Source organism: Engystomops pustulosus, chromosome 6, assembly GCF_040894005.1.
Source record: "Engystomops pustulosus chromosome 6, aEngPut4.maternal, whole genome shotgun sequence".
Lineage (NCBI taxonomy): Eukaryota > Metazoa > Chordata > Amphibia > Anura > Leptodactylidae > Engystomops > Engystomops pustulosus.
The window spans coordinates 72032523-72060451 of NC_092416.1; the positions used below are offsets into that span (position 1 = coordinate 72032523).

Below are 27929 nucleotides of genomic sequence, written 5' to 3' on the forward strand. Positions count from 1 at the left end.
GGATAACAAGAACCTCTTACGGGTTATGTTGTTAGTGGTCATATTAACTTGTCCATTTCAAGACTAAGTTTAATTTTCTAATTGATATACTGAAGTAATAAGATGTAAATACATCTAAGAAAATTTTACTTTTGATACAATGCTCTCCAAACAGTTCTCCAATAGTGTTTCCTCTGACTTGTGGGCAACATGGCTTAAATATCCATATAAGACACATGAGCAGGAACACTTTGGGATTATGGAAATTCAATAATACTCAAGGTGGGAAGCTAACTGCACAATTGCCAGAAGATTTGACAGTATTTTTGTATTTATAGGTCTTCAGTCACTGTACAAACACACATATATACACACAAGTTATTTACAGATCACTGATTGGCGGAACATAAAATCTTCTGTGCTCCATGCAGGAGCAAACAACATGTAGCCCCTTCATCTGCCACAGTCAATAGAAGCTTCCAGGTAAAGCTCAGAGCACAGAATGGAGAGGGATTAACACCCGGAGAGAAGGTAGAACAATAGTCTTCTTGGAGTAGTCATAACTGTGTCCAGGAGTCATCAGAGCACCAGTGATGGGCAACATCAGGAAAAGAAGCCCAGATTAACAGGCAGCATCACAATTCAGAGCACCAGATGAAATGAGGACTGTGTACACGGTCACACAAGTTTTTGGTAGAAGAAGACGATCATAACCAAGTTCATGGTGAAGCTCATGGCCAAGAAGATACCAGTCAGCGACATCCCACCACAACCTGGCGATAAAGCAGAGCAAATGTAGTGGTTGTAGCACGAATAAAAGCAAGAGGGTTCACATTCAGTTATTCTTTGCATATAAAATCCTCAAGGTGGTCAATATCAGAAAGTTGGGCAATTCTTGCTACATCCAGTAATCAAGTACCAAACTAAAACCAATAGAATGATAAATAGGTCTATTGTACAGGAGAGAAATAGATAACACTTATCACACTACATTACAGCACAGGCCATGGATGATATACACAGTATCCAGAGTTAAAGAAAATCTACCATGAACATTAAGCTTCATAAGCCAGGACCGCTTACTCCAGGCACGGTGACCAAAGTAATGTTATATTTGTTATCTATGGCCTGCTAACTTTTAAAATCAGTTCTTTTGCAGTGCCTACTTCCTTCTGTATTGAGGGGGTAAGGAGCTGTAACAGTCTGTAAAGACAGATCACAGAGGGGCTAGGCTAGCCCCTCAGACTCATTAGAATAATTTTCAACATTGATTTTAGAAGTAAGAAGGCCATGGATAAACATAAGCTAATTACTGCAGTAAGTGCCCCTGTTGCATCATACTTGTGTTGATGGTAGATTTCTTTTAGAGGAAATCAAACACCAGGATCAAGGATTGTAAACCAGTGGAGAAAACTGAAGTGTTAAGAAGCACATCGAAAAGAATGGTTCAGTAAAGCATCAGTAGTAAACAAAAAAACCAAAAAACAAAGCCAATGTGAATCTGCCCTAAAAAGCATTGCCCTTATCCCTAAATGGTTCTTTCACATGGCTGCAATGTTAATAAAATCAGTTTATAAACGTACATGCAGCCCACCTGATGCGAGACTAACCATAGCAAGGGTGCATTCACACCTGGCGTTAACACATGCGTTTTCAAACGCAACACAACAGCTGAGAAGACACACACAAGCAATGTTTACAGAAATGTAATTGGGCAAATCTCCTCTTCTCAGCTACTGTCATGCATTTGTAAATGCATGCATTAACACCAATTTGTCCTCCATTGCCAGTTCTCACTGCTACCACCATATTGTAGTAGTACATAAGGACTCTGAATATTCAAGCAGAAATACACAGCTCTGTTTATTATCAGGGGACAGAAATGCACACAATGCCTTGCTGGAATCCTGAGAGAGATAAACATGTGACTTGTTGGAGAGAATTCCTGAGGGGGAGGGGGGGGGGGCAAGTGGGGGAGAGAAACAGACAGTGTCTTTGCATGAATCAGCTCTGCCAAATCATTAACGACAACTCAAGTGAGGGGGTTAAGAGGGACACTGGCTACATGTAGTAAAAAAAAAAAAAAATAAAAAAAAAAAAAAAGCCTTGCCCTTTACTCCTCCCTTAGGAATAATCTTCAGCAGTGAAGATGGCAGGATAGCTTGACTGTATACTGCAGGACATTGAAAAAACAAAAAAACAAACAAAAAACTTTTATTGAACGACTGGTGGCTCTAATCACATGGATTTAGACAACAGTGGAACGTGTATAAATGTACTGTGTGTGGTTTCTGAGAGAAGGGGTGTGTTGGACCACTGGTAATAGGTTCTCTGTGAGAAATATTGCCTCAACACACAATGCCAAAAAACTATAGTTAAGGCACCAGGATGTGTCAAATCATATTGAGGCCAGGGGTGAGCAACATTTATTGGTCCAAGGGCCTCATTGTCATACTGCTCAACATTAAAGGAAATCTACCACCAGGATGAAGGATTGTAAACCAAGTCCACTGACATACTGGTGTGTGCCCCCTCTGGCAGATCTGCTCCTCTTCAAGCTTCTTATGCCGTTTTTTTAAATAGGCTTTAATAATTATTCAAATTAGTCTTCATTAACACTTATGCTCAGAAGTGAAGCTCCTCTGCTATAGATCAGAGGAATAAAGCACTGGGAAGGAATACCTGCATTTGTCTCGAGCACTGCTAGAGTGACCAGGAAAACAGGACTGTGGAGTCGGAAGTCATGGAGTCTTAACAATGTTGGTGGAGCTGGAGGTTTGGCTTACCGAATCCACTGCCCTGGTCCATGCAATACAGGGGAAAGGCTCAAAAACTCACCTTCGCGTAGCCTGCTATAGGGGATGATGTGAAAACCTAAACATTTTAAAGGCATTAAAACAGAGCATCCCATGAAGTTATACACAAACACAATGCAACACATGTCCTGGGATACCCAGGTGAAGCATCAGCATATACTTGCATTAGCTCGCTCCAATGATAACTGAGCAGCAGTTTGGAAAAGCCACTCACTTTTCCACTTGGATGGAGATTCAAGGAATGCAGTGGTTGAGTCCACCTGACAGGCGGAAGAATGAGAGGAGTTGTCCTTCTTGAGTGTGCGATTGCTAGAAATACTGCTGGCTTCTGTGATAAGCTTCATGGTATCTGAAAAGGAGAAATAAAAGTGATCTATGTGCATCAGGTAGCAGAGGAGATTCAGTAGTGATGATGGGGTCCTCGTAGTCCTGGATTTCCCGTATTACTGTATAAGGAGCAAGAGTATAACTTGCAAGAATACATAGCCCTGAGTAATTGACCTCAACTTAAAAACAGAAAAAGGAAGTATCTGTTGGGATGCTAGCAATGTACACTACATCAAATGTGCACTCAAGTCCTTCCAAGCCCTTGTGATACATTAGTTCATTATAAGGAGGACCTTATGGTTAGTAACAGAGGGGAATAAGTTATATACTTGTCTCAAATCATCAGAAACGCACTTTGTGCAAACTTTGGAGTGATCTCATGGGAGCAGTGGTTGCTGTCAGGGTGATACACATCAAAGGTCCGGGTTGTTGTCTTTTCCAGAGAAAGTCCAAGTTTTTGTCCTTGTAAGTTAAGACGAGCAGGACTGATTATAGGACGCCTGTGGAACAACGACCCGCAGCTGGAGGTGGCAGAGCCAGCCACGGATGGTGTTGGAGATGGCAGAGGAGACACAGCACAGCTTCCAGAGAGTAGGGAAAAATAATCTGCAGACAATAAAGGATTGTATTTATCAAGCCACTAATAAGTTTCTAATCTATTTTGGACACTTTACTCAGGAAACTGAACCAATAACCTTTTAAAATAAATAAAATGCATTTATTTTTCTCGCCCAAAACACCCAGTTCACACCTGCGTTCAGACCTCTTACGTTGTGTGCCCAAAACGATAACGGATTTGTTTAAACCCTTCAGGACTTTTTTGGCCTCAAGGATGCAGCCCTTTTTTCATATCAGCCCGATTTTTCAAATCTGCCCTGTGTCACAATAAGTGGTTATAGCTTTGGGAGACCAACATATCCAGGGGATTTTGAGATTAATCTGAAGTACAAAAAAAATTTTTCTAAATTTTTGCCAAAAGATATTTTGGATATATTTCAATTTTCAAAGTTCTGAATTCTCTACTTTTGAACCAGGTAGTCATAGCACCCAATTTAATTCATATGTTACATTTCCTAAATGTCTGCTTTATGTTTGCATGGTTTTTTAAGACTCCACATATTTTAATAGAATGTTAAGGGGCTTAGAATTTGGGTATAATTTTTCACATTAATTGCAAAATAATTAAACAATTATTAGAGGGAGGCTCCGCATGCACAACTTATTTTTTAGATGACGAATCTGGTTAAAGGCTTATTTTTTGGGAGAAGAGTTTCTTTTTAGTGGTCTTATTTTTATCCGGCATTAATAAAAAATTATCTTTTCTGAACTTTTTCGGTCTTTTTTTTTTTTACCGTGCGGGTCCAGTAAAGATCCCGTTTTATTATACAGTTTGTTAGTGGCTCCGACCGCGGGTGTTAGAGTGTGATGTGAGCTGTAACATACAAATTGAGCTGGCACCAGAAGCAGCGGCTGTCAGCTGTAAGCCGGGGCCAGAAGTTGGACATAATAAAACGTCCTTGTGTGGGAAGTATGTTCCCACAGGAACGTACTATTACGTCCAAGTGCGGCCAAAGATTTCAATTTTTTTTTTAATGGCTTCGGATAGTGTCAGTTTCCACCACTCCTGTTAGGCTTTAGTTAAAAATAACACCTAATTAAAGAAGAAATCAAAAGGACATTTTACCAGATCTGTTAGAGACACGTTATTATCGTTTTAGTGATGAAGATAAAAGGTCTTAATGCAGGTGTGAACTTGGCTTTAAAAGAGTACATGAGGTAAATTATAGTGGAGGAAATCTTAACTGCGGTTGTATTTATGGTTTATTTGGGAATCTTAGGTGAAGGACCTGACTGCTGTTGCATGGCTCAGCTATCATAGAACCTTATGTATAAAAGTCACATCCAGCATGTATTCCTCACACCAAGGCCGTCATCAGAAGGAACGGATAAACTAACTTGAATACAGAATCTTGTATATGGACACATGACTCAGCCAAGGGCCCGAATTGAATGAATTAGTCACAAATCTCACCAATCACTCTCCTGTGTAATACGGCACCAGAATTGTGTTTCTAGGTGCCAGGGTTCAGGAGATATAAGCGTTTGAAGTGTACCTCCCTCCAGCACATCAGCTGAAGGCAGAATACATTAGAATTTGCACGAGACTTACTTTGCAGAAGCAAAACTGGAAAAATTACAAAACAGCTTATTTTTTTTTACATTTGTAGTCAATTATTGGAATATAAAAAAAAAAAACAGAACTATGTAATTAATGAAACCATCCTATCAAGTTACAGTCTATAGTGTCACAGAAAACACTAAATAACAATTGTTATTATATGTAAAGCTTTTACAGAGATATCGTCATTTAAAGAAGCACATAGAATGTCAAAAATTGACCTGGAGATTCAGGTACAAAGGACCATCGATCACTAAGGGGTTAATAGCCAGACACACATCAGTGGGAGCTATACATAAGCAACCACAAGTATATCTGAGAGAATCAGAAGTAGTCACAATAAAGTAGAAAAATTCTGTTTTTCCCAACTGGTTTTACCTGATCCAGGAGATTCTTTGAGCACTGAAGACCGTGAAGCTGGACGGCTCCCGCTGAAGAGGTATCCAGAATCTAGAAGAGCGCAGCACAAGTTATTAACCTTTCTCATCGACTATATTAAAAGGGGTTTCCAGTACTTTGCTACTGATGGACCTATCCTTGGTATAATTCCCACCACTTACATTGTTTGTCAGTCCTATAGTGTCCTGTACAACTAGGACAATGCAGTAACATCCTGGAAACCCCTCTAAACCAGAACTAATTCAAGTTGCTGCAACCTTTGGCAATATGAGAAATTCTCCTACTGTAATTCGTTAAAGTCAAAAAGGTATGAGAAAAAGTAATGCAATGCGATCTGCATGTACTTTGCAATTAAACTATGTAAACAGGTCAGGGCGCCAAAAGTCCCATCAATGTCAAATTCTAAAACAATCTTGTCTGAGCGGGGACAGAAAAGTAGTGGAAACTTACACTTTAATAAGAACAAAACCATCAGTACAATTACTGGATGATACAGATCCCTGTCTGGATGTGCCCCTTTTACACCTCAAGCTATGTGAACCTATTGTAGTCCCAAGAATTTCCCCCATTTCCCCGCTATGTCTTGTATATTTATGGTCTGGTCTTGTGTAGGGTTTTCTGTTAATTTGGTTATTATCCGTTACTGACCTCTAGGCCTTCATCTGCAGCTTATTGTTTTCTGCTATAGGCATCACTGCCAAACTGTCACTAATGTGCGAGACTTGACCGATCGACATATAGCCATGTCCTGCTGATCAGATAATGGCTCAAAGCTGGTAGTTTTGTGCAGACTTTAAGAGAAAAGCCAGCACTGTATTATCTGCCTACATTTTATGTGACATGTTGTAACTTATATTGTCTTGCCTGACATTTCATCTACTTTAGTGCATGTAAGTTACCGGTTATATTTTATGCTTACGGTATATTGTTTCTTTCTGTAAAAATTTTAAATCTAAGTTTACAGCTAAAAAAAAAAAAAAAAAAAAAAAAAAAAAAAAACTTAAACCTTTTACAGAAAACCCATCCTACAGAGGTCCTTCCCATTTCCTGTGACCCCTGCACATACCATACATTCCAACGTATCCAAATATTTCCCAGAACAAGGAACAGTATTCCAGAGCTTTACTAATAGGCAATTTTGCAATTTACATAAGACAACCGTAATTTACTATACAGAAATGTGTCTATCCTCCATGTCTTCCAGGATTCTGCAGATTCCTACTATGGGATTCTTAAAAATATTTAGGTTGCACAAGCACTTTACTTGCATACAACTTCAACCTTGATGTAGTGTATTTTACAGAAAATACTTTACCAAGTTGCTTCTGAGCTCAAGGCCCTGCTGTATTGACTCCTCTATAGGAAATCATCCTTTTTAATATCTAAACTGCATAACGTCTGCAAACCAATGACATGCCATAAGGGTTTCATTGTTTTCTATCTATAGGAATAACTTACCTGCCCGTGCCAAAGAAGGAATGGTGCCAAGAGACAGGGCCCGGTTCAGCCGTCCTGGTAGAGACGAGTGTGAAGCTTTGCGTTCAGAGCGATAAGCTGGTTGGCTTAACAGGTGTAGGAGCCCGGGTGGAGTGGATAGTAATGGAGTTGGTTGGTCTGGAAGAATTATACTGCTGTTCATAAGTCCGAACGTAGACACTGGATCCCCAGAGACATATCTGTAGATGCAAGGATGTGGCTGAACAAAAAGGACAACACTTGGCACCACATGGCAGTGACAAATTTCCTTTAGAGGAAATCCATCATCCAAAAGCATAATATCATCTTATAGATTCCCAGACTAATCCAAGCATGGGTTTTATATTTATTTTTTTTCTCTGGGTACCTTATATACCCGGAAAAGGATATAGAAGGAGGTAAGGATAGAACGCTGATCAACCAAAATTATAATGATCCTAACTCCCAAAGTACATTACACAGGAAGCCAGATCACAGAGTAATAGTCCCATCAGTAGGCATTCCTGACTGAGCGCTGGGTAGGGGCTGTAGCATAGAGGGGCTGGGTTAACGCCCCACCCTCAAAACACTGCAGAGTCATTTGCATATTTTGAGATATATATCTAATGAACGGGAAAAATATTCTAAAAGCCATACCTGAATTAGTCTGTAAATGATCAAGTAGTAGTAGTTTTTGCGGCTAATTATGGATGATAGATTTCCAGAGTTTTTTTTTCCTTATAATAAAATAAAGCTTAAATCAGTTTTGACAGTTTTTACTTCTCAACAATTGTTCCTCTAGACCTAAACTACAAGTTAAATGCATCAGCAGCACAAAATCTGTCTTTCTACAAGTTCAGTACAGGAAAATATAGAAACAGAGTCCAGACTGTAAAAACAAGTGGAGCAAAGCAGTACCACCAAAAAGTATTATAGTAGGAGGAAAACAAAATTTCACCATTCTCTAAAATGAAAAAGTTGCAGAACGTTAACTGCAATTAAAAAAACCTGAAGCGGATTGTTAGCTTCTAAACATCTGTCAAATTGACAGCTGGAGTATAACAAAGCTGGTAATGACACTATGCAAGCAAAGTGACTTACAGTAGCATGTCTGTCCCTTACATTGCAGCTGAACTTCTGTCAGATCTTTAGAACTACTGATGAGCAGCTTCAGATCACATTCATGTCTAAGTCTGCTCAGAGATTGAACACATGTGCCATGTACAACTGCTACTTTAATAGACGCCTCGTAGGGAAAGAAACCAGAAACAGATCAAGTTCAAGTGAGTTCATAGAAGTCACAATTTTATTTTTTCTTACAATTATACTCACTTTAGTGTATTCCTCTACTTCAACCCAAGTACAAATGCAATTATATTCCTCTTCAGCAAGGGTGTCTACCGCCTGCCAAAGCATTGTGATAGGTTGGCAGCAGGAGGAGAGCACTATGTTTTCAAAAATATCTTTACCATTTATATCCATTATGCAGTTTGAGAAATACTCATTTTAGTGCGAATTCACACGAACGTTTTGGGGGGGGGGTTTGTATATACGGTCGCCGCGTATACATGCCCCCATAGGCCGGCAATGGGCACAGTACGGTGCAGCACCGTACCGTTGAGTACCCCGGAAAACATAGGACATGTCCCATCTTTTCTTGTATTACGGTGCCATGAGCCATATTTCTCTATGGAAAGGTGTGGGGGCAAGCAGCGCTCACCCCCTCCTCCACTCCCATGCGCCGACGTGCTACCGCGTGGCAGGCAGGCGTTCATGTGAATTCGTTCCAAAGCTGTATGCCAATGGATGCACCAAGGTGTCCCAAACATCCTTAATGCTATCCCAGAGATATTGTCATTTAAAGAAGCGCATAGCAGAAGGTCAAAAAATTAACCTGGACAGTCAGGCACCCATAGCCAGTCAGTCACAAAGAGGTTAAAACATTTCACAGTTTGAGACATTTCTGGTTGGAAAATCGGAGACAAAATTTGCCGTCTGGCTCTTGATCAAATGCTCTATATTAGAGAAGAGATTTTGTCGTAGTCTTTCCCTTGTGTAAACAAGGCCTATGGGTGCGGTCACAGAATGCATTCTTGCACATTTCTTGGGCCGCTGATAAACGGACTAAAAATGCATGCGTTTTTGTATGTTTACCATGCATTTGGCTGGTTTTACTTTGTTTCAAAGCTGCCTACACTTCTATAAATGAAGATAAATTGGAACCGGCAAAATGTATGCTAAACATACAGAAGCACAATGTTTATATAACATGCGTTTTCTGTCCATTTAAAAACAGCCCAAGAACGCATCATTTGACCAAGAATCAAGAGACCCAGGAGAGATGCTTTTACTTCATAATGAAACACGTAATTGGTAAGGGCAAGGAAAACTTGGTGATGTTATGAGAAGATTTCAAGGAACATACGATTTGTTCTATTCCATCAATAGTAGCATTCCAGTGTCCTTGCACAATTATTAAAGAAGTGTTGCTGTACTATATGTTTGGTACCTGTGGTTTCACACTATTCTAAAAATAAAGCAACATATTTCTAAGCTAAACAAAATGAATAAAATTGACCCATGTGAAGTCAACTTCCCAGTAATGCAGCCATGTTGTTCCTTAGAAACAAAATTGTTGTCCTTGGATACAACCACCTAGCACCATGGCCACAGCTGTGCTATTAAGCCCAGCCCAGCCATATGGGTTCAGAGCTTTATTTGACTTTTTTATATAACAGCTAGTAATGTATTTAGCAGATGAATTAAGTTAAAATGTGCATGTCCAGAGGAGAATACCCTTTTAAATTGAACAAGATTACACAGGTGATAACTAGACATGGAAGCCAACGACAATGATATGTGAAGCTGCATACCCTTGTGAAAAAAAGACTTGGCCCACAAAATCTTGCCTGCTTCAGAGACATGGCCACAGTGTATGCCAATGCCCAGAAGGTGCCAATCCCTCCTCCAGGAGAGTGGTGGTCTAGTGATCCTACACACCAAACTTGTAAGTGAATAGAGAGTAAAAAAAGGTCTTAGGGCTATCACTTTCTAGGCAGATAAAGCACACTGCGTTAATATGCCACAAATATTTCAAGTTGCTGTCCTTGGATAGACCCCCACTGCCAGCTTCTGCTGGACCAAGAAAAGTAGAACACTTTTTATAACACCTGGGTTCAACAGTGAAAATATATATTTAAAAAGGGTATTCACATCTTATGGGGATTGTCCAGATAAATATAAGAAAAAGAATACAGTATATACACAAACTTGTGCCATATAAGGCCAGGGAATGCTTGTTGGATTATGTGACACACTACTAGATCTCAATTCTTTCCCAATTTTTTTTAACATAACACATAACCAATGGGAACAACTAACTTTCAACGATGCAACTTTAAGGGTGCGTTCACATGCAAAAGAACACCTGAGAAGAGGAGGAGATTTGCTTGATTTCATAACTGTAAACATTGTGTTTACAAACAGATGTGTTATGACATTGTTTACGCCATGTTAAGGCAGATCTGTACTCTGCTGTTATGCGAAAACGGGTAATCACACCCCAATGGCCAACTTGATACATAGTTGGGAGCTGCATTGTCATAAATGGTTTATGGTTTATTTGCAATGTTTCTCAGGCACAAGTCTAATCCCAAAGAAAGTATTGTGTATGTATTTGTGTGTTGGTGAAAAAAACAATGAATGACAAAACAAAGAACGTGCCAGAACAAAAAGCAACAAGCCCCCACTCCCCCCAAACCAGCAAAACATTGAATGAAAAGTACGGCTACTGGAGTCATTGGTTCTCTGGCCATTTATTAAACATATCATTTGAAGGTATGAGAAGAGAGTACATAGCATTCACATAACAACAGAAAATAATAAGTTGTGTACAGCATGATAGAAGCATGAGCATCACATGAGAGGACGGCAGCCAGCGAGCGGGAACAGCAGAGAAATAAGGAACAGAACAACATTGATCTTACATAATAGCATTGTACTGCACATGGATGGAGTAACATACCAGGAGGCAGGACAGAACGAAAATCACTCAGAGGAGCTATAACCACAAGGAGTTCAAGAAATCGAACCAAGATCAGTGCAGGTTCAATTTCTATTTTTCCAATAGGCTGAACCTAAACCATCACTAGGATACTATGGTGTCAATGAGGAGAAGCAATAGGATTTTGTTTTTGAGGGTTCATGAAAACCAGATGAATATTGCCTTATGCAAGAGTCACTACTACTTTAGGTGGTACCTGCAAGCAGTCGCTCCAACACTAAGAGGGGTTTACCCATGAAAGAACGATCTCAAAAATTAAACGTTTTACGCAGTTTTTAACCCCTTCGTTTACAATTCTATTGCCAGTTTTGGTCCCATGACTCAGTGATGGTCAGTGTATGATTCCAGAGTGTTAGCGGGGACTCTCCAAGCAAACACTTCATGATCCCTGTCTGCTGACAATGTGCCAAGATTATCAGGCTACAGGGTTTAGCTATACCTTCATATAGAGTCGGAATATTCTACTAGTAGCTGACACAAATAGAGATTAGACAGATCAGAATCTGCCCAACCATAGTCATAAGTTTATGGCTCCTATTGTACACGATAAATCTATCCCTTTGTATAATGAAAAGTTACATACAGAAATTATAATGGAAAATGTATCAATTTCTCAGTTTTCTAGATCTCTGCTTGCTATAGAAAGCTTCTATTCCAGTGGATAAACACCTCTCCGTGGTCATGTGAAGTCACAGGCGCACAGGTCATTATAACAGAACTCCCAATATGCTCTGTGATACTAACGAGCCGTGCACCAGTGACATAGACAGAAGCTTTCTATAGAAGTACAGCAAGCGGAGATCTAGGCATGAGCAGGAATCAAATCCAGAAAGTACTGCTTCTTATAAATACTGACCTAAGGCACATGCACAATGATGCTGGGTTGTACTACACCAGCTTCACTGAATTTTGGAGCAGTTCTTTTATACAGTCAGACAGGTGAGCAGACTTCAAGTTCACACGCCAATGATACATGGGCCTAAAACAAATGGACAACTTGCTCTTTAACAGACACTTGAAATTACTGAACAAGTTTAAATACCAAAAAAGCTGCTTCTTCTTAGTTTAGGGAACTAAAAGTAAACTACCCATTTCTAAAATAACCAGGTTATACAAAAACGGTCCATTCCGTCTTAAAAGACCACAAACTGTTTTCACACATTGGGATTGGTAATGGAGCCTCTTCGGCTCATTCACATAATTTTTAAAGCCTTTTTTTATCTTAAAAACAAGGGAAGATCCCACCAGAACGGGCACACACACACTAGTATGTCAATGTGCTTGGTTTACAATTCTCCACCCTTGTGGTAGAAGTCCTTTAAGTCAGGGACTGCCTGTGCAGCAAAGTTAATGAATGTAACAAAAAGAAAAAAAAAAAAAAAAAAAAAATGAAAACAACAACAACAACAAAAAAAAAACCTCTCAAACATGCCAAAAACCAAAACATGACCGGGTCAATTTATATAAAATGTATGCTGCTCGTAGAAAGTTATTAAGAGTTAGGATTATAGAACTGAACCCTTAATAGTTTATAATATTCTGCAAAAAAACTCATATGGGCTATAAGCATTTTTATTTTATGCAGAGCAGCAGAAATTAAAAAAAAAAATACAGAGGTTTAGATGCCCAAATGTCAAAAAAGGTTATCTACCTTGGGGCAAATGTTACAGTCTCAACTATTCACATAACTATGAAGGGAAGAACAATCTCATAGTGATCCTCACACTTTTAATGTACTGTAGAACCAAAGATAAATCGTGAATAAATAAATCACAGCAAGCATCTACCTACCTTACACCAGTACTAGGTGAAAGGGAATTAGTTACCATTACATATTAGTTCTCACATTACGCACATAAATATAATATTCAATAAATATTAAAATCCTAACACTTGGCATTGCAGGAGCTACCGTATATGTCTTGTAGCCTCATAGGATCAGAGGGGGTTCAGTCAAAGTAAAAAAAAATAAAAGAAAATTGACACCTCCTTGCTGCAGAACCCCTCACCAGGTATCAAAAGGTTAACACTGACATTTGAGGTGGAATCCTCTTTTTAATTGTAATTTTTGACTCATGATGTGGGGACGAAATGATACTGCACCCCACTGCGGGGTCGCTTACAGGACAGCCCTACTCCCCCCCCCCCCCTTTTTTTTAAAATTAAAGGGGTTGGCCACATTAGGTTTCTTTTTTTGTTTTTGTGAGGGGGCATGGGATATTACGGTAGATAAATTACCAATACCCATCTATTAAAAAAGCTGTGAAATACATTTAATGCAAAGCTCCTGGTTCAGAAAAGTCTTTTACCTCAGGTAAATGTCATTCCGGTCTACAAAATAGCCACAGATGGAGGGTCATGTGATCCTGACTGCCCATGACCTACCTGCCTGCCAGGACTTTAAGCTTGTATTCACGAATACCATCACAAGCTCCTGGAAGGGAGATAATCTTCAATCTTCAGCCATTTAATTACATTTTCTAATACCCTGCCCCCACACATTACAAAAATACATGAAATGGCCAACCCCTTTAATAAATTCTGCGGGTGACCATAGCAAATTGCACAATAAATTTTTACAAAAGAAAAATGTAAAAAAAAAAAAAACCCTTTCTCCTGTATTTCCATACACACAGTCAGACATTCTAACCTTTTGCTGCTAATGTAAATATCTGAGTTGTCAAGTTAAATATAATCCAGGTCTTATGGAATCTAGGAGCTTTATCCTTCTCTCTGTGCACGGACTTCACAATTGCGTTCAATCATTGAAGAAAATTATAAAAAAACATTTTTTTTTAGTAATCAGATATATAAAAAGGTTTTCTATTACACCTGCAGAAGGGTTATGTTTTAAGTGCTTTCCGATATTTGCCATTTATCTACCAATAGGAAAATACAGACTGTGCACATGCTCACACAACATTCTTTGGAGAAAATTATGTAGAAAACCTACTCCAAAAGCAGATATTGACTCTGTGTCCAGCTCTTACACCAATAAATCCACAGTAACCTCAGGTGTGTATTAACAACCCTCTTTTGCGAATGAGCCGAGAAGAGTAATTTGTGCCCGAGGTGAGTTACTTTTAGAGGCTAGAGGTCACTACAGATGCTCCATAGAAGCTAGAACCATGATTGTGGTTTCATGTACAATAAAGTCAGAGATAATGACAGTTAAATAGGAAATTGTTGGAAGATGAGCTACAAATGAAGATCTAATTCCCAACACTGTCTAACTGCCTAAATCTCGGTCTGTAGGTCATAGAACCACAACCATGACTCCTTTTGAATTATCATGTTTACAAAACCCCCATAAACTTCCCCTTCCTGGCAAAAAGTAACATCATTAGCTCATTTGCATGGGATGAAGTTAGTAAAGGGAACTTGTCACCTGGGACCTCATTTTCACCAAAGGCAGGTAGCAGAAAACCCATGACAGCTGGATTACAAAGAAGTCTTTCTATCTTTTCTGTGCATTTCTTACATTACAATATAATTGTGTGAATCCTAGTTTTGTTTTGGCTGCAAACAAAAAAAAAAAAAAAAAAACACGAAAACCAAAAAAAGATGTGTGATTTGTCTGTGCCATTTAACAGGAACATGTCACCAGAGGGCTCTTTGACTGGTGACAGGTTCCAACAGACTGAACAGTACATAGCAAAGATGCTTTTATCTTTTCTGTTCAGTACTTGGTTTTAGAATTTTGCCATTATGAACTATACCAGGCTCCCTGGCACCTCGCACTCACAAGTCCTAGGGGGTTGCACTTTCAAAATGGTAACAGGTGCCTGCTCTTTTGAACCCATAAGAGGCTCTCCCCCCCCACCCCCCACACTCATTGCTATTCAGCCCAAACCCCTCTCACAGCCGCCTTCTATCCACCCTCCCACTAGTGTGGTAGGCTCCCATTTACATCGCGGCGCTGTGCCTCATTGTTCACTGTGCATGCGTCCCTTAGCTACACTTTCGAAGCGGTGCGGAGGTATGCAAATTTCGTAGAGGGTTTGAGTACCTCCGCACTGCCTTGTAAGACAGTGTAGCGAAGGTGCACGTGCGCATGTCAGGATTACAAAGTCTATGTTGTAAGTGGGAGCCTACATCATTAGTGGGAGGGTGAAGTACTGAACAGAAATGATAAAAGCATGTTTGGTATGTACTATTCAGTCTCTCAAACAGGTTCCCTTTAATCACTCCTCAGCTCTCAGCCCGACCTTTGTGCTCCTGTACAACACCCCTCCTGCTCTTTCACTCAAACTTCTGAAACCTGTCGTCTTTACTGAAAATGAGGTCCCTAGGGACAGGCCGCACCTTTAATAAAAGGCACCTTAAAAAAAAAAAAAAAAAAAGTGTCCTGCTGCGATTTCAGAGGCATTACCCACACACTATATATAAGCTATGCATACATACAGATTACAAAAACTAACAATTGGGATACCGTTATAGTGGAGGCATTAAATATGCTAGAAACTATATCTAAATCCATTAAATAGTAAAAATAAAAACCAGTCACTGATAAGCATATTCTAAATCTAGAACATATGAAATCAATAACTTCATTTAAGTATTAAAGGAAGCCCGTCATCAGAATATTGTCAAAGTTTGTTTATTTCATGGCCAGTGTGGTGACCTCATCAAGAAAAATCAACTATGAAGTGAGATGTTAACTGATTGTCAAGGGAGGAGGAGCGTTTAACACTGAAATCGAGGTTGGCGAACTCCAGTGATTGAAATTATTAATTGGATTTCAGGAGGAGATCTGGTTAGTGCTGTTAGTGGATGCAGGTCCATCAATTACAGTAAAGGAGGCCTTGTAAGGAAGAGAGCTCGATTCCAGTGTCACCGCCTCCTTGACTTTATACAACCAATTTACATCTCACTTTAAGGTTGATTTTCTGGATGATATCACCACACTGGCTCATGAAAGAAACATAACGTTCATTAGGTCAACTTCTGCTGACAGGTTCCTTTAAGTACCAATAAAAAAAAGTCCTGCTTGTGCTTAAGTAGAGAATACTACAGTAGAACCATTTTAATGTAGCCAGTTCACATATTTTTTGCATCAGCAATTGTACCTGTTCAGTGATCAATCACCTTTGGGTTTGGCTCACAACAGCAGATGCAAAAAAAAAAAAAAAAAAAAAAAAAAAAAAAACTGTTAGAGTACAAGAGAAGAGTTGGCCTAAACCTAGACAATGGATTCCTAAGGCAGCAGGTCAAAAAACCCCACAGTTTCCGGTTCAAGGTTATATCATGATCTCTCTAAGCACCATGACCAGCATCGCACCCCACACTTAGTGTTCTAAGCAAGTAATACTTGAAGAAGGGCATTTTCTTAAAGAAAGTTTTACAAAACCCATCAATGAAGCCCTCACCCACTGATAAGAAATTGGCAACTTTGTTTATCCTACTACTGATACAAAGTTTCTTTTATGCAGCTGGAATTACCAACATTTAGATTTCATTCAAAATGTAGACCTGTCACTGAAGAAAACGCTCTACTGGAGAGCAAGCATGTTTACAGTGAAGGATCCTCATGTTGGTATAATGCGGCAGTGAAAATTACACCATGAAACCCATAGGAAGAGACCATTAATTACAGGTAGGGCAACAAGACATAAGGTACTTGCACAAAGGATAAAATAAAAGTACAGCAGCCTACAGGGGTCCTGCACAGACTACTGTAATTAGATAGGACCTTCCCTCTGGTCGCACAGCTCACTGTTCTGGCTCTGACCTTCGAGGACGCTGTCTCCGTTGACCAATCGCTTTCTTTGTTGCCATTGCAGAAGTGAGACCAACAAGGCAACACAAGGAGGTGGTGCCCAGCTTCACCATATCCATCCACATCAGAGAGTCCTTCAAAAGGTACAACTCAGACAGGTAAAGTCCTGTCACTAGGATCCAGAGGAAAGAGGCAAATGCATCGACACGTCGCATCCTGAAACAAACAATTAAAACTTTATAAAACTGCAAAAATATAAACAGTGAAATAGATCTTATATCTTTGGCCACTTATGTGTAAAGATCAAGCGTGGAAAATTTTAAGTGAAATTAATTTCATTTGTATAGGCTAACTTTTCAGAAACTAAAAGGTAACTGGTCCGGATACGAATTCTACCATTAAGATTCTCATAATAAAACGATTGATGCAAAACCTGAGAATCTTAAATTATATAATTCCTTTGTATCTACCATGCTAACACTCCTCCAGGCACCATGACTGGAAATCATTTTATATTTGTTATCGATTGCCTCTTTCCTCCCGAAATAAACTATTTGAATTATGCAAATTAGCCTGAGGGGCTTTGGTTAGTGTTTCCAGAGCCTCTCAGTGATGTCTTATTACAGGTTGTTACAATTAGAAGCAGGAAGTGCAGGGGGAGGGGAGACCTGCTCTGCTGTTAGATTACACAGGCAAGAAGAGACATACTCTGCTCATTGTAACAGCTAGTGAAAAGACATCAGAGGAGCTCAGGAAACAACCAACAGAGCCTCTCAGCTTCATAATTTTAAAGTTTTATATTGGAAGAAAGAAGGTCATGGATAACAAATAAGAAGAAGATTACCAGAGTCACTGTGCCTGCATCTATGATTAAAGTGTCCCTTTATCCACACTTTATTTTATCCAGAGGACAGGTGCCAACTTGCCGATTGGTGGGGGTTTCAGTCATGGGAGCTAACTTGTTTGTCAGAGAACCTCTATAAAAGGTTGAAAAATCATTAATCTTACAATACTATCGTCTCTAAAAAGTACTGACCTTGTACGTCCGGCAAATATCATGGCAAAGACACAAGTCAAGAGACCGACAAACACCAAGCCAATTTGGTTGTTGCAGCCAAAGTGCCATGCTTCGTTCAAGTTTTCCAGTGTATGCTCAGGCAGAACTCCAATGACCTTCTCCATAAGAGATGGCCTCCCAGTTTCTCCCAACTGAGACTCATTCCTGGGTCCAGTAGCCAAATTTGTTGAGTCCTTAATGGAGAATAGGTCTTTTGTACCGAATTGTGCAACACACACAAGGAACACACAACTCAGGAATGAAAGGCAGCGAAGGAAAACAACCGTGGCAGGTATTCGAATAAATGAGGAATTTGAAGAACTCTGAAAGCAGTAAAAATATTATGGCTTAGGGAACAAGACACGATAGTCTCCTATATTAAAACATAACAGAGAACGCTCTTCATACACGATGCATTAGCACAGCCTGCACCTACCTGTATATAACCTTTATCTTGTTCTCGGAGCTTAAATTGTTGGTTCAGCATAATGGCCCTTAGCTGTCTGTTTTGGTATTTGATATAACTGTCTATGGCAGTTTGGCATGGCCGACAGAGTTTGTACATCTGCTCAAGGTGATGTTTATAGACCTCAATCTCCTCATCATATCGCTCCTGCAAAACATATATAATATACAAAGTGTTTTATTCACATAAATAATGAATAGAAATTAATAGATTATTATAAAGCAGTCGGAGCTTTAATTGCATACTTAAAAAAAAAAAAAAGATATGCAACAAGTTCTTTGGCTCGCTGTGGTGGTGGCAGCTTTACAACACACATATACATATATACTTGCAGAGAGAGAACAGCATGGACATACACTCACCGGCCACTTTATTAGTTACACCTGTCCAACTGCTTGTTAACACTTAATTTCTAATCAGCCAATCACATGGCGGCAACTCAGTGCATTTAGGCATGTAGACATGGTCAAGACAATTTCCTGCAGTTCAAACCGAGCATCAGTATGGGGAAGAAAGGTGATTTCAGTAGAAGATTGGAAAAAAGTTGCCTGGTCTGAAGAGTCTCGATTTCTGCTGCAACATTCGGATGGTAGGGTCAGAATTTGGCGTCAACAACATGAAAGCATGGATCCATCCTGCCTTGTATCAACGGTTCAGGCTGGTGGTGGTGGTGTCATGGTGTGGGGAATATTTTCTTGGCACTCTTTGGGCCCCTTGGTACCAATTGAGCATCGTTGCAACACCACAGCCTACCTGAGTATTGTTGCTGACCATGTCCATCCCTTTATGACCACAATGTACCCAACATCTGATGGCTACTTACAGCAGGATAATGCGCCATGTCATAAAGCTGGAATCATCTCAGACTGGTTTCTTGAACATGATAATGAGTTCACTGTACTCAAATGGCCTCCACAGTCACCAGATCTCAATCCAATAGAGCATCTTTGGGAAGTGGTGGAACGGGAGATTCGCATCATGGATGTGCAGCCGACAAATCTGCGGCAACTGTGTGATGCCATCATGTCAATATGGACCAAAATCTCTGAGGAGCTTCCAGCACCTTGTTGAATCTATGCCACGAAGAATTGAGGCAGTTCTGAAGGCAAAAGGGGGTCCAACCCGTTACTAGCATGGAGTACCTAATAAAGTGGCCGGTGAATGTACATCGGGTAAAACACAATAGGCTCTGATCTACGCGTTTCGGCTGAAAAGCCTTAGCCTTTTAGATCAAGACTAAGGAGTTTTCTGTTCTCTCTCTGCAAGTATATGCATTAGTCTTGGGCACTCCGAGAGCAGCTGTCAGGTGGGAGAAGTTTGGAGCCGACTATCGTGGGAGTTTAAATTTGTATATACATATATACAGTGTGTGCATGTCCGTGTACCTTAGCTGAAGCCATTGATACCATGCTCAATTTCTTGGTGGGAATCCATGAACAACAAAAACAATAACCCACTTCAACAAGAAATTTAACCCACCTCCTCTCTAGGTAAGAATGATGCCAGCTGCTTTATCTTGGTGCTCTGATTATTATTACATTTCTTACAAAGCAGTGTTGCACAGTTAACCCATTGCTGTGGCTTTGTAGCTTCTACAATAGTGTTCCCACCAGATACCAAATGATTAAGATGTTCACTGTGTTGTGCTGGAATAGGTTTATTGTAGTCACCATTCTGAAATAGAACAAATAGAAAGATTAGACCAAAAGTAACCAAAGTCACTCTTCACCAGTTGAAAAGCTTTCTATTAAGATATTACGGAGCTGAATAACACAGATATAAAACAAACAGTCATGACCGTCAGGGCTGTACAGTGGGAGACCTTTTTTGGAAATTTGTGATAAAATGGACAAACTCCACAAAAGTTAAAAAACTTACTTTTACATGTCGGCTATATTCCTGATCTAAAGATTTAGGCCAGGGAGGAAAAATATTTATTGGTTCAAAGGCCGCATTGTCATACTGCTCAACTTTAAGGGGCTTCACCCAAAGATCGCAATAACGACTGTACAATACTCTACTGCGCTTGCACAGTAGGTTGATTTACTCCTTATCCCCTTAAGGACCAGGCCCTTTTTCGTTTTTGAGTCTTTATTTTTCACACCCCACCTTCAAAAATCTATAACTTTTTTATTTTTCCATGTAGAGAGCTGTGTGATGGCTTGTTTTCTGCGTAACAAATTGCACTTCATAGTGACGGCATTTAATTGTCTATGCCATATACTGGGAAGCGGGAAAAAAATTCCGAATGCAGTGAAAATGGTGAAAAAATGCATTTGCGCCGTTTTCTTGTGGGCGTGGATTTTACGTCTTTCACTGTGCGCTCCAAATGACATGTCTAATTTCTTCATTGGGTCAATACGATCACATGGATACCAAATTTGTATAGGTTTTATAATGTTTTCATACATTTACAAAAATTAAAACCTCCTGTACAAAAAAAAATTCTTCATTTTGCCGTCTTCTTGCGCTAATAACTTTTTCATACTTTGGTGTATGGAGCTATGGGTGGTGTCATTTTTTGCGACTTTTGATGACGTTTTCAATGCTTTTATTTTTAGATTTGCACGACCCTTTGATCAATTTTTATTAAATTTTTTGCCAGTTGCGACTTTGGGCACCATTTTCCGTTACGGGGTTAAACGCAGTAAAAAAAAAAATTCTTATATTTTGATCGGGCATTTTCGGACGCGGCAATACCTAATGTGTTTATGATTTTTACTGTTTATTTATATTTATATCAGTTCTAGGGAAAGGGGGGTGATTTGAATTTTTAGGTTTTTTAATATAATTTTTTTTATTAAAATTTTTTACTATTCTTCAGACTCCCTAGGGTACTTTAACCCTAGGTTGTCTGATTGATCCTACCATATACTGCCATACTACAGTATGGCAGTATATGGGGATTTTGCACACCATCTATTACAATGTACAGATCGCACATTGTAATAAATGGCCCAAAACATGATAGCTTCGGATCATTGTGTGATCCGAGGCTGTCATGGCAACGGATCGCCGCTCCCCAATGACGCCGCGGGGAGCGGCGATCGGAGCCAAGATGGCGGCGCCCACGCGCCGCCGGCTCGTTAATGCCGCCGGCAGCTTTGCCGGCGGCGATGAAAGGGTTACAAGCACAGATAGCGGGTGTTAGCTTCAGCCCGTGAACCCTCTTCATACTACCCCATGCGCAATAAAATGTACAGGTACGTCTTATTGCGCTATGGGGTTAAAAATGGTCCAATGCATCCTACTAAACTTCCCTCTACCTCTAGCCGGCTGCTAGTTTCGGTTCATTCATTTGACCGGAGCGCTTGTCCCCATGGAAGTGTGCGCTCCTGGGCATCATTGAGCCATCAATTTGACAGCTCAGCGATTTTAACAGTCCCCTGTCACAACTGCACCCGAAAACAGCGCTCATAGTTAGCACTGTGTCTGCCGGCGAATCCTGCGATTTCACAGGATTCACGGACCAGGGGTGGCTAGTAGACATGCAAAAAAGATGTGCATCCTCTATGTCTGTGTATACAAATCCCAGATAACAGTGATCCTATGGGAAGATACAATAAGATCATTGTTATCAGTGATCTGCATATAATAGCAGGGAACAAATAAAATATTAAAAAAATAAAGACGTTACCCCACTCCAAAAAATATATAGAGAATGATAGAAACTACCACTTTTGGGTTCGGCTGTGCAACCCAAACATAATGATTGGATTGGCGGCTAAACGGCTAATCCTGCAAATTGACGCCCCTTGCCACGGGAATGTGGCATTACTTCCGGGTGGCACAGCTGAACCAGAATGTGGACTTTAGGAACACTCATCTCTAGTGACTGGCGTCCTCCACAGTCCGGTCTGGGTGGCCAGAATCACCACCTAGGCATCAGCCATAGGCTACATTCACACACGTGTATTGGGGACGTATATACGGCCGATATACACCCCCCCCCCATACACTTCTATGGGCTCACGGCACGGTACTGCTCCGTAGCCCGTGTTATGGCGCTGTGTGCCATATGTTCCTATGCAGAGGTGCGGGGGTGAGCAGCGCTCACCTCCTCTTCCTCCTCTCACGTGTGCAACAGCAGTGTGCATGTAGCCATAGTCTGAACAGGTGAGTCTTTACCCCTCCACCAGGGGTGGAATGGCCTCCACCACAATTTAGGACAAGACACATATTTTACACAGCAGCCGCCCGGCTTGGTCACGGTGTGTGGACACTGACACTGTGTGCCGACTGCACTGTGCCCAGGTGTCATATCTCAATGGGGGCACTGATACAGCTGCTAATTATGTGGACGTATCACAGTCCCCAATGAGAAGCCGCACTATAAGTACCAAATACATACTCTTCATAGCAGTGCTACCACTCTTTACCTCTTGAAAGCCATTGTACTGTTCACAGTAGGGGCAGTCCCAGCAGTTTCTGTTGCCGTAGGGCACCACAGTGTTTTTGCTGCAGAACCAGCAGTTTACCTTCAAATGTGTTGGAGGTTTCCTGCAAATCAAAAGAGAAAAATGCTTCAATGTAGCTCTAGGATTAAACGTACGTCACCAGAATGACTAACCCCATATCCACTGACACTAGAAGGAGCGGATACACAGTAGCACACTATATCAGTCATTCTCAAGGCCAAAAAATTACAAGGCTGAACCAAGCATGACTGTGCAGCTTACAAGCTCCAGCCCGCAAGTCAGTAATAAAGAACAACTTCCTGTGCCAAATATGGGAACGGCAATCCTATAATATTATATGCAGATTCTCAGGGCCTAGCCGTTTGGTTGGAGAAATCCCAGTAGCCACAAAAGGGGAGTTTAATTGTGTTTTCTGTAAACCTTTATTTATGTAACGTATTCAGCTCTAATGAACAATGCAATCAGCCTCTAAGAGAGCCATAAACTAAAAGGCAAGATTGTACACATTGTGCCACACACTTGTGCAGAAGCAACTGTTCCCCAACATCCTGACAGATGACAGAGAAAACAAAGGAGACTTTGTTAAGAGGTCCCTCATCCATAGACAGAACCCCAAGCAGCTGGTAAGACAGATGCCCAAGTGTTGCCAGGTCTAAATTGTGCTATCTGGTCCTACTGCTAAGGGTGCGATCACATGGGGCATTCTTGGTCCGCTTTTAAACGCACTGAAAAAGCATGCAGTTTTTTATGTTCACCAAACGTTTGGCTGGTGTGACAGCATCCTCAATTTTGGGATGAATTTGCAATATACAAGAACCATTTATACAGGATTACACAGGATTTACTGAACCCTGCAGGAAAGAAAACCCCAAACATCATGAGAACAGTTAGTGCCCTTCTCCATTACTCACAGAAGGATCTTCAATTATGACAGAAGACATTTAGTCATGTGACAGGAGCTGCACATTCTGTATTACCTGTGAATTTATCACATAACAATCACGTTAATTTGACAAGCTGCTGAATGGCTGAGGGATCACTACAGCCGTAAATCCCACAAACCTGTGCCATTACCCTAAAGGTCCATCCAAAACCCGCTCAGCTCAGGCTCCCCCCTCCCAATATATGACTCCCGTAACTCCAACCCCCCCCTTTCACCCACAGAGGTGGCCACAAATTTCTTTCATAAAGCCACGCAATTCACAGATACCCTCCTTTACTTCATGATGCAGTGCAGAATCAAGTTGCCCCCCACCCATTTTACAATGCAGCACATGCACAGGTGAAACCCTCCTCTCAAGTTCACAATACAGCGTGCGCTGCACACACACACACACACGTATCTACAACATACACATTCTCCATTTATCAACAGCATTTCCCTGACACCAACTATCTACAACCCAAAAGCATTTCAATAACCTCAAAATTTGTCTCATGCACAAACAACCCTGTCTTGACAAAGTATCCACCATAAAGTACATAGACTGAAAGGAAGGAACCCCTGAAAACATCCTGTGTGTATATGAAAGCTTTCCCACAGGACCAGAGTGTGAACAGACAAGACACCCCGTGATTGCATTCCTAGACAACTCCTATCACACCTCTCAATGTACCCCTAGCAGACACCCTTCAGCATGCTCTCATCCCCTCTCCAATCCTGACTGCTGCAGGTCACACCTCTCAATGTACCCCTAGCAGCCCCCCCCCCCCCCCCCAACATTCCCTCTCCCATCCTAACTGCTGCGGGTCACACCTCTCCTTGTATCGCTAGAAAGCACCCACCCAGCATTCCCTCTCCATGTACCCCTAGCAGGCACCCTCAAGCATTCCCTCACCTCCTCTCCCACCCTGAGCTCTGCAGGTCACACCTCTCCATGTACCCCTAGCAGGCACCCTCAAGCATTCCCTCACCTCCTCTCCCACCCTGAGCTCTGCAGGTCACACCTCTCCATGTACCCCTAGCAGGCACCTCCCGGCATTCCCTCACCCATCTCCCACCCTGAGCTCTGCAGGTCACCCCTCTCCATGTATCCCCAGAAAGCACCCACCCAGCATTCCCTCACCCCTCTTCCTACCCTAAGCTCTGCAGGTCACCCCTCTCCATGTACCGCTAGCAGGCACCCTCCAGCACTCCCTCGCCCCTCTCCTATGCTGACCTCTGCGGGTCACCCCAGCACGCTCCCCTCAGCACATGGCGCCGCACACTAGCAGTGTGGGCACAGCCTCGGCTCGGAGTCATGCCGGGGTCGGCCTGTGTCTGTCAGTGCGCTCAGCCCCTGTTGGGTGAATGCCCCTCCCCCACTCTATACCTAACAAAGCCCCGGTCCTTCGCTCCTCACCTCCGGAATAGCCGGTACAGAATCAGACCGGTCGCCCCAGCGGTGGCGGTGAGGCCAGCCAGGGGCAGCACAAGCGCGGTGCTGTCCTCCATGCGGTACCGGATCTCCTGGACCTTACTCTCCGGTGCTTCGCGCTGTCTGCAACCCGTCCCCTCCCTGGCCAACCAATAACACGGTTCCGTCAACCATCTCGGCCAACGGACCACGCCTACACGCTCAACAAGACCAATCAAACTGGTGGGAACGGCGTTAGTGGGCAGTCTTAGAATTTGGCGCACACGTGGGCGGTCCCGTACTATGGGGGCGTCAGTCGTGAAAGGCCGAGATCGTGCGGGGCCGGTGATTCACGGGGTCGTGCGGGGCCGGAATTACTCATCTACGGGACGGGGATTCCCTGGCATGGCACTAGTTAATGGGTACCGCCTTGTGGGTCCTACACTCCGGTATGAATGAGAGTAAGGAGGTGCCGGATTATCAAATACTCTGGCTTCCTCTATGTTTTAGGATAGAGATTTTAAAGAAAAAAACAGTTAATCTAATTTTTAGTTTTCTGCAATATCCTATTGTACAGTGCCGAATTATCAGAATATGGGAAATTATAGGAATGATCATTGCCCCGATGCAAGTGAAGCACTGGTCAGTAGTGGTTTATAATAACCACCTGTTTGGACAATAGCCCGGGGCCCATGGCCACCCAAACAAAACCCCACCCAGGGGGGTATCTAGGAGAGGCTGAACCCCATTTCATCTTAAAAAAAATTGCATACTCAGTTATATACCCACACAAAGTTGTACACTCATGAAAAGTCTTTATACACTTTTACACACACATACACATGAATACATTGTATACATGTACACTCATATGAACACATTTATGCATTCCTATATACATTTATAGTGGTGAATGATCTCTATTTCTGGAGACCTGCTTGGTTATCCCTTTGATCTTAGAAAAAGACCTGGCGCACTTGGTTCCGAAGGTCGGTTTATTTGAACAATAAAACCATAACATTAAAATCAAGACGCGTTTCGGATCCGGAACGGATCCTTCCTCAGTTGTATTACATAGCCAGTTTCAAAGTGAGCGTTAAATACAAGTTTTTTTGGCGCGTTACCGGTACCGGGGTGGGACGCGCTGTGCAGGTAGACAAGTGGATAACAGATGTAATCTATTCACGATTATAAAATACAAATGTATAATTTCTAATACAATGAATAATAAATAAGACATGATTAAAAGGTATAGTAAAAAGGTATAGTTATCCACTTATTTATTATTCATTGTATTAGAAATTATACATTTGTATTTTATAATCGTGAATAGATTACATCTGTTATCCACTTGTCTACCTGCACAGCGCGTCCCACCCCGGTACCGGTAACGCGCCAAAAAAACTTGTATTTAACGCTCACTTTGAAACTGGCTATGTAATACAACTGAGGAAGGATCCGTTCCGGATCCGAAACGCGTCTTGATTTTAATGTTATGGTTTTATTGTTCAAATAAACCGACCTTCGGAACCAAGTGCGCCAGGTCTTTTTCTAAGATCAAAGGGATAACCAAGCAGGTCTCCAGAAATAGAGATCATTCACCACTACGATACTCATCGGTCTCCTTACCGAAGTTATATCCCTGAAGGCAGCATCCAGTTCCACCCCATACACGATTATATGCGTTGTGCCATCAGCACAACATAACCAGGTGAGTGCATGATTGCACATGATTTTTACCCTTTACATTGAGGAACTCTACACATTGAGCGCCCCCGCTCTTCTCTATTCTCTTTCTCTTCTTATATATACATTTATACACAGTGTATACACATGCAGTAAGTACACATCCATACATTCAGACACAAATGCAGTATATACACATATACAAAAGTGTATACACATCAAACTTGCACACATATGATATAGTACATACACATTATATATATATATATATATATATATATATATATACCGTATATATATATATATATATATATATATATATATACCGTATATATATATCATATAATGCAGGTAATAGGCACTGCACCGCATCGGCCCACTACATGCAATTTCACTGCCCCTTCCTCACCTACTGGGGCAGAGAGGGGGTAGAAGTCTCACTTCCCACCCTCTGCACTTGTACAGTCGTATAATAAATGATGATAAATGTGTCCATGCTGTGTAGAAGAAGAGTGAAGAAATCAGGCGATACCTTTTTGAGGCTAACTGAGTATATTTGATGGTGAGCTTTCGAGAATACTAGTTCTCTTCGTCAGACATGATGTTATGCATGAAACAGAAAATTCACAGCATTTTATACACATTAAACAGTGATCATCAAAGGATATTAAAAAAAACTCTAATGCTGTGTATACATACATATAGCATATACACACATAAATACATTATATAGACATAATGCACACATAGGGGGAGATTTATCATAAGTCTTTTAGAGCAGAACTGTTCTAGTTGCCCATGGCAAGCATCAGAGCTCAGCTTTCATTTCCATAAGGCTGTTTATACACAGCTTGGTGACGTCACGGCTCTCGGCACCTGAAGGAGGACGGCTATAATGAAGGAGGCGGGAATAATTAAAGATCGGAAGCCATCTCCCTTCCGAAGATGACTTAGGGTAGCACCAGAGGGCTATTTACATATGTAAGTAAAACATTTTTTAAGCTAAACTAACGATCGCCGTGCCTAACT

The 27929-nt window shown here is 41.2% G+C and overlaps 1 protein-coding gene across 2 annotated transcripts; it reads right to left on the reverse strand.

Moving 5' to 3' along the window:
* Window positions 1-288: 288 nt before the first annotated feature.
* Window positions 289-25431, reverse strand: TMEM201 (transmembrane protein 201). 2 transcript variants are annotated; one of them, XM_072156511.1, is made up of 11 exons: window positions 25221-25431; window positions 22840-22960; window positions 19940-20134; window positions 18431-18607; window positions 17974-18317; window positions 16950-17153; window positions 7159-7376; window positions 5680-5751; window positions 3477-3728; window positions 2960-3144; window positions 289-752 (listed from the first exon to the last, which is right to left on the reverse strand). In XM_072156511.1, the coding sequence occupies exons 1-11, from the start codon at window positions 25310-25312 to the stop codon at window positions 732-734; spliced, it is 1881 nt and encodes a 626-aa protein (XP_072012612.1). In that variant the 5' UTR covers window positions 25313-25431; the 3' UTR covers window positions 289-731. The 2 variants fall into 2 exon arrangements, with proteins under 2 accessions (XP_072012612.1, XP_072012611.1); XM_072156510.1 differs by having other exon boundaries at window positions 3010-3144; window positions 25221-25429.
* Window positions 25432-27929: the final 2498 nt, after the last annotated feature.

Excerpts from the sequence above, each read along its gene's own strand:
- TMEM201 (XM_072156510.1), bottom strand. The coding sequence starts at position 25,312 with ATGGAGGACAGCACCGCGCTTGTGCTGCCCCTGGCTGGCCTCACCGCC. Across the intron at positions 22,961-25,220 it reads CTGTACCGGCTATTCCGGAG|GAAACCTCCAACACATTTGA; the intron begins GTGAGGAGCGAA and ends TTTGATTTGCAG. Across the intron at positions 18,318-18,430 it reads AAGATAAAGGTTATATACAG|AGTTCTTCAAATTCCTCATT; the intron begins GTAGGTGCAGGC and ends TACTGCTTTCAG.